The sequence below is a fragment of the Triticum urartu genome, chromosome 6A, assembly GCF_056163025.1.
Source record: "Triticum urartu cultivar PI428250 chromosome 6A, HENAU_Tu73, whole genome shotgun sequence".
Classification (NCBI taxonomy): Eukaryota; Viridiplantae; Streptophyta; class Magnoliopsida; order Poales; family Poaceae; genus Triticum; species Triticum urartu.
Window position 1 is genome coordinate 127,550,072 of NC_141878.1, and position 7,093 is coordinate 127,557,164.

Here is a 7,093-nt window from a genome sequence, read left to right on the forward strand (position 1 = left end):
AATCCCATGCTTCCGCCGGCAACCGGGGCTGCGGGGGTGGAACGCCAGTTCCTCCCCGATCGCACGATGGACGACGTTGACGACCCGGACCTGGGGGCGGCCGCCATGGAAGAAGACGTCGTAGGGGAGGGCGGCGAGGCAGGCGGCTCCGGGCTCGGGGCCACCTTCGAGGATTGGCCGGATGATGCCGAGACCGAAGTCGTTCCGCGCCGACAGCCGGCGCCCGATCATCAAGGCGCGGGCCCATCCGCCGCGCCGGCTCCCCATGGTGGCGCGCAAAAACGCTAGGCCGCATCGACCCACTTCAGCAGCCGGCCGAAGAAGCCCAAGAGTACCGCGGCGGCGACCAAGGGTGAGGCGGCCGCGAAGGTGGCCCGCTTTCGTAAGGTGGTGAAGCAGCCGCAGTCGGTTTCAGCGTAAGTGTTATCTTTCTTACGTTTTTCTTTTTCTTCTTTGGTTGATATCTTTGTAAGCCTTCTCCTTGATTTATCAAACAGGGCCCCACTTTCTCATGAACAGGCTCCTGCCGCCTCTGTAGTCGGACCCACGGGAGGGTCCTCAAGTTCTCGCCGAGTAGATCCCCGTGCCGATCTCCTAGAGGCGATGCAGCGAAACGCGCGGGAAGCGCGGGAGGAGCGGGAGGCGGAGGAGCGGAGGGCGGCTCGGGAGGCGAGGGAGAAGTCGGCGAAGGCACGGTCCGACGCGGCTGCCAAGGCCCAGGCGGAGGCCGCAGCCACAGAGGAGGGGGCGGAGGCCCAGCAGAACCAACCTCCGCTGCTCGTCATCCCTCTTTGCGCCGCGGCACCCGACATTCCAGTGCCCCTGACGGAGGAGACCAGCCGCGGCCAGCCGGCGAAGGCGAAGGAGGCGGAACCGATGCCACCGGCTGGAAAGAGCCAAGGTAGCCGGCCCGACGCGCCGCCCGCGCAGCCAGTCGGAGGTGAGCCGACTGTCGGGGAGGACCTTGTGGTCATGTCGCCGTCCTGTCGGCGCGCGGAGAAGGCGACTTCAGCGCTGGATCCGCACAACGCCGCTGGCGCCGGCCAGTCGGCCCAGGACCTGGAAGCGGCTAGCGACAGCTCGTCCGGGTGGACGCCGGGCGGTGGAGCGGCCGTGCTGAACGTGGCGGCGTGGGGAGTCCGGAACCGGCTTCAGGCCCAAGCTACTGCGCTGAAGCAGTACACCCAAGAATTTCTCACAACGCGAACGGTGATCCGGGTGAGTCCTTCCTTCTTCGTTGATTGCTCCGGATTTCTTCCGTGGGGATGCGTCAGCGCACCCACTGGGTGTAGTCCCCGAGTTCTGAGCCGGCTGCTGAGCAGGCGGCTTGGAACTTCTTGGCAGACTCTAATTGTCATCTTGTTCTTACTTGTACTGCTTATCTTGTCTTGCAGGAGTATCATAACCTCCGCGCGGCTGCCTTCAACTCACAGGCCCAGGAGTTGAATCAGAAAACCACTGATCTGGCCGAGTGCCGGAGTAAGTGCTTCATCCTTTGTCTCAAGTGAGGGCGCGTCAGCGCACCCACTATGTGTAGTCCCCGAGATTTGGGCCAACTGCTGAGTAGTCAGGTCGGATCTTTTCCTGACAACTTCTTTCTTCATATCTGCAGGGGCCAGTGCTGACTTGAGGAGCCAGCTGAGTGGAGCCCAGACCGCCCTTCGCGCCAAGGAGGCCGAGTATGCCGCCCTGGCTCAAGAGCGTGACCACCTGGCCAAGAAGCTGGCCGACCAGGAGGAGAGTCACAAGGCGGCCCTGAAGGCGGGGCAAGACAGCGAGGCCGCCCTCAAAGCCGAATACGAGACCGAGGAAGCGAACTGGGCCGAGGCCAGGCAGGCGCTGAGTCAAGGCTACAGCCGGGTAGAAGATTTGATCGACGGTGAGCCGCCTTCTTCGTCATTTCTTTGCCCGCCTCCTACTATCTGGTTTGTCTTTTAACTTTGTGCCACTGCTTTCTTCTTTGTGCAGATTTCTTTCCCGGTTACTCTGCTGCCACCACTCAAGCCATCGAGGCCTACCGTGACGCGCGACGGCAAGCGGGGGCCGAGGTTGCACCGGGTGCCAGCCGGTCACTTGAGGAGCAGCTTCTAGCGCTTCAAGCCCGCCTGCAGCCGGCCCACCGCATGCTCCGCCATCTTCAGCGCGCCGGGGCGCAAGTGCTGGCCGCCCTCTGGCCCGGCGAGGTGATCCCGCGCACCCCAAGTCGGACCGCCGACTGGCTGGAGGTCGCAGTCGGCCGCTTCGAGGCTTGGAAGGCGTCAGCGGCCCGGTCCGGCGCTGGGCGGGCACTGGAGTTCGTCCGAGCTTGGTATCCTGGGCTGAACTTGGACCAGCTGAGCACCTGGCGGCAGGAGTCTGACGAGGAGCTGGAGGCGGTGCGGCCGGCTATGATCTAGTGCGCCTCGGCGATCGCCGAGTACACCGACACCAACGCCTTTGCTCCTGAGGTGGATGATGCTGGCGTCGCTCAGCCGGAGGAGTGGTTCGGGCTGAACCCGGCCGAAGGTGAAGACTCGGCGGAGGAGATTGCCTCCAGTGATGAGGGCGAAGGGGAAGAGGGAGAGGATGGTGAAGACGCTGTGCCGGACAGTGAAGCGACCAGCCCGCCTCACCTTGATCGTGCCTCTAGCAACGATGCCGAGACTCGCCAGCCGGCCACTGCTCTAGCCGGCACCGTCGACTCCACCAACCTGCCTAACTCGCCCGTCGTTCCCCTAGCTTGATCCATCGTCCTTGCTTTCCTGCTTGTTACTCTTTTGAACAATCTTTAAATTTGTGCAGTTCCACCCACTGGGGGTGTATTCAGACTATGTTGAATGTTGGCCTTTTGAAGGTCTTTTGTGTAAATATTATGCATGTGTTTGGCTTCCGTTCATGTTTGCTTTTCATCCTTTTGGCTTTTTCCTTTGCCGCCTTTCCCTAGCCGACGCCTTCCCAGCCAGACAGCTGCTCTGCAGTCTGTGGCTGGAGAAGGACTTGGTTGTTTTGGGAAGGCAAGTACTCGAGCTTTCTTAGATTGCAGCAAGGTGAACAGGAAGCCGGCCAGCCGACTGCTCTAGTAGCCGGCAGGCGGGGCGGGGGGCGGCTCGCGTTATATAAGTTCGCTGGTCCTTAGCCGTTTTTCATGTGGGAATCCTTTCCTGCCCTTGGCTCTTGCCAGTCGGACAGTCGATTCTTCGAGCTGCGACTTTTGGCAAGAGGGGGCTTGGGTGCCGGCACACTACTTGTCTGACTGCAAGCAGAACTTTATATATAACTTAAGGCGGCGAGTCCCCGGGCCGACTGGTCAGGCCTGGTGCTGGACGAAAAGACAAATGTAGTAACATATTCATAGGCATGATACCCATTATCCATAGATAAAAAAGGGTAGTCCCCGAGTGCTCCTCGGGGGACCCTTTGTCTCGTACTTAGTACAAAAGTTAGTGTGATACATACTGCTTTTCAACTGTAAAATCTTCGGAGGAGATTGGCGTTCCATGGTCGTTCCGACTCCTTGCCGGAATCATCTCTCTTGCGTGCCTTCGGCTTCTGCACGTCGATTAGGTAGTAGGAGTCATTGCCTAGAGCTCTGCTGATGACGAAGGGGCCCTCCCAAGGGGCCGAGAGCTTGTGCTGGCCGGCTGTTCGCTGGATCAGCTGGAGCACAAGATCGCCCTCTTGGAAAGATCTTGGCTTGACCTTCCGGCTGTGGTAGCGGCGCAGGCCCTGCTGATAGATGGCGGACCGGCTAAGGGCTAACAGCCGGCCTTCTTCTAGCAGGTCAACGCTGTCTTCTCGTGCTTCCTTGGCCTCCGCCTCCGTGTACATGGTGACCCGAGGTGAGTCGAACTCGATGTCAGTTGGGATGACAGCCTCGGCACCATATACAAGGAAGAAAGGGGTGAAGCCGGTTGACTTGTTTGGGGTAGTGCGCAAACTCCAGAGGACGGCCGGTAGCTCGTCGAGCCAACAGCCGGCCGAACGCTCCACTGGCACGACCAGTCGCGGCTTGATGCCGGAGAGGATGAGGCCATTTGCTTGCTCGACCTGACCGTTTGACTGCGGGTGGGTGACGGACGCTAGGTCCAGCCGGATGCCGTGTGTTGCGCAGAAACGTGCTAGTGCTCCTTTTGCAAAGTTTGTGCCATTGTCGGTGATGATGCTATGCGGCATGCCGTACCGGGTTGTAATATCTGCGATGAAAGTGACGGCACTCGGCCCATTCATCTTCTTGATCGGCTTTGCTTCAATCCACTTGGTAAACTTGTCCACAGCAACGAGCAAATGTGTCATGCCGCCGCGTGCCGTCTTGAATGGGCCCACCATGTCCAGCCCCCAAACGGCAAAGGGCCAGGTGAGGGGGATGGTCTTGAGTGCGGAAGCCGGCAGGTGTTGCTTGGAGCTGAAAACTTGGCACCCTTTGCAGTGTTTGACTAGCTCCTTGGCGTCATCCAAAGCAGTCGGCCAGAAGAATCCATGGCGGAAAGCTTTGGCGACGAGTGATCGTGAGGCCGCATGGTGGCCGCATTCGCCTTGGTGGATGTCTTTGAGGATTGTTATGCCCTTCTCTGGCTCGACGCAGCGCTGGAAGACTCCAGTGAGACTGCGCTTAACAAGCTCTCGGTTTACTATTGTGTATCCTTGAACTTGCCTTGCCGAGATTTCGTCGGTTGGCAACTCTTTGTTTACTAAGAGGTTGAGGATGGGCTGGGCCCATGATGGAGCTGTGACTTCTTCTATTGTTAGAACTGCTACTGTGACCAGGGCGGGTGGGCTGGGTGGTGAAGGATTGGAGTCGACCACCGCCTGCTGCGTCGATGCAGTCCCCGGGCCGGCTGCAGTAGCCCCCGGGCCGAGTTCCGAAGTCCCCGAGCCAGGTGCGACTACGACAGTCCCCGGGCCGCCTGTCGAAGTCCCCGAGCCGCCTGCTTGGTTCCCCAAGTCGGATCCGACTGCGTCGGGGTCAGGCGGCACGAAGATAGAATCAGATTCTGGAGACGACTTGATAGACGATTTGAGGAGGCAGTGAAGAGAAACGCCGGCTGGAATAGCTTGCCAAGTGGAGCCTACTCGTGCCAGGGCATCTGCTTGCATGTTGTTAGCGCGTGGTACATGAAGGAACTCGCATCCTTCAAAATATCCACTAATTTGCTGAACGAGGAAGCGGTAGCTCACCATGTTCACGTCCTTGGCGTCCCAGTCGCCAGATGACTGCTGGACCACCAGATCCGAGTCGCCATAGCACAGGATCCGGCGGATGCCGAGTTCCTTGGCTAGCCGGAGCCCGTGTATGAGCGCCTCATACTCGGCCACATTGTTGGAGGTGGCAAAATGAATTTGCAATGTGTACTTGAGCTTGTCGCCTTTGGGGGAGGTGAGGATGATGCCGGCTCCCAAGCCGGTGTGCATCTTGAACCCATCGAAGTGCATCTGCCAATGAGTGGAGTCAGGGGCCAGTGGCAGGTACTGGGTTTCGGCCCAGTCGACGAGGAAGTCGGCCAGTGCTTGGGATTTAATGGCGGTGCGGGGCTGGTAGAAGATCGTGTAGGGAGCCAACTCAATGGACCATTTTGCCACTCGGCTGGATGCATCCTGGCTGCCTATGATCTCGGCGAGCGGGACAGTACATACGACCGTGATAGGATGCTCTTTGAAGTAGGGCTTGAGCTTCTTGGTAGCGAAGTACACACCGTAGCACATCTTCTGGTAGTGTGGGTATTTCTGCTTCGAGGTGGATAACACTTCGCTTAAATAATACACCGGCCTCTGGACCAGCTGAGATCGGCCTTCTTCTAGGCGCTGGACCATGATGACGGTGCTAACCACCCGGCTAGTAGCGGCAATGTAAAGGAGCATGGGCTCTTTTTCAGTCGGTGCCGCCAAGACAGGCGGCGTGGTCAACATCTTCTTTAGCTCGTGGAAGGCTTGGTCCGCCTGGTCATTCCACTCGAAATGAGTGGACTTCTTCATGAGTCGGTAGAGGGGGGGAGCTTTCTCCCCGAGCTGGCTGATGAAGCGGTTCAGGGAAGCCAAGCATCCGGTGAACTTCTGGACGTCTCGCAGCTTGGTGGGAATCTCCATTCTCTCTATGGCCTTGATCTTCATCGGGTTGCACTCGATGCCGCGTTCGGAGACCAAGAAGCCTAGGAGCTGGCCGGCTGGTACTCCGAACACGCATTTCTCGGGGTTGAGCTTGATTTGAAATCAGTGCAAGTTTTCAAATGTCTCTCTGAGGTCTTCCAGCAAGGTGTCGCGCTTCTCTATCTTCACCACAATATCGTCTACATAGACATGGGCATTTCTGACGAGCGGCTTGAGGAGGCATTTCTGCATGCAACCCTGAAAAGTGGCACCGGCATTTCTCAAGCCGAATGTCATAGTCAGGTAGCAGAAGCCTCCGAATGGTGTGATGAAGGCGGTTTTCAGGCGGTCAGCTGGATCCAACTTTATCTGGTGGTAGCCTGAGTAAGCATCCAAGAAGCTCAACAGCTCGCATCCGGCTATGGAGTCTATTACTTGGTCAATCCTTGGCAAGGCGAAGGGATCTTTGGGGCAGGCTTTGTTGAGGCTGGTGTAGTCTATACACATGCGCCATTTGTTATTTTTCTTCAGCACGAGGACCGGGTTGGCAAGCCATTCTGGAAAGAAAACTTCCATAATGAAGCCGGCTGCCAGAAGCCGGGGTATCTCTTCTCCTACAATCCTTCTCCTCTCTTCCGACAGTCGGCGGAGGGGCTGTTTGACTGGTTTTGCACCTTCTCGGACATGTAGCTTGTGCTCGGCGAATTCCTTCGGAACACCCGGCATGTCCTTGGGGACCATGCGAAGATGTCCCGATTCTCACGGAGGAAATCGGCGAGCTTGCCTTCCTATTTGCTGTCCAGGTTTGCCCCAATGGTGGCAAACCTTTCTGGGTGCTCCGGGTCCAAAGGTACCTTCTTTGTTTCTTTAGCCGGCTAGAAAGAACCTTGGGCATCACACTCCTTGGGGTTGGGGGACAGGGCCGACTATTTGCCGGCCATAGCCACAACTCGGTCCAGTATCTTCTTCTCTTCAACAATCACGAGGGACTCGGCCAGCCGGCTGCTGGCTGCCGCGCACTCGGAGGACTTCA

The 7,093-nt window shown here is 58.3% G+C and overlaps 1 protein-coding gene across 1 annotated transcript; it reads left to right on the forward strand.

The window, feature by feature from the left end:
- Window positions 1–603: 603 nt before the first annotated feature.
- Window positions 604–2,396, forward strand: LOC147964444 (uncharacterized). The gene is made up of 4 exons (XM_087529981.1): window positions 604–1,218; window positions 1,395–1,479; window positions 1,613–1,879; window positions 1,969–2,396. The coding sequence occupies exons 1-4, from the start codon at window positions 604–606 to the stop codon at window positions 2,394–2,396; spliced, it is 1,395 nt and encodes a 464-aa protein (XP_087386107.1).
- Window positions 2,397–7,093: the final 4,697 nt, after the last annotated feature.

What these genes read in the sequence shown, in the direction of transcription:
- LOC147964444 (XM_087529981.1), top strand. Translation starts at nt 604, where the DNA reads ATGCAGCGAAACGCGCGGGAAGCGCGGGAGGAGCGGGAGGCGGAGGAG. An exon ending in CAACGCGAACGGTGATCCGG is followed by an intron (nt 1,219 to 1,394) that starts GTGAGTCCTTCC and finishes CTTGTCTTGCAG; the next exon opens with GAGTATCATAACCTCCGCGC. An exon ending in GGTAGAAGATTTGATCGACG is followed by an intron (nt 1,880 to 1,968) that starts GTGAGCCGCCTT and finishes TTCTTTGTGCAG; the next exon opens with ATTTCTTTCCCGGTTACTCT.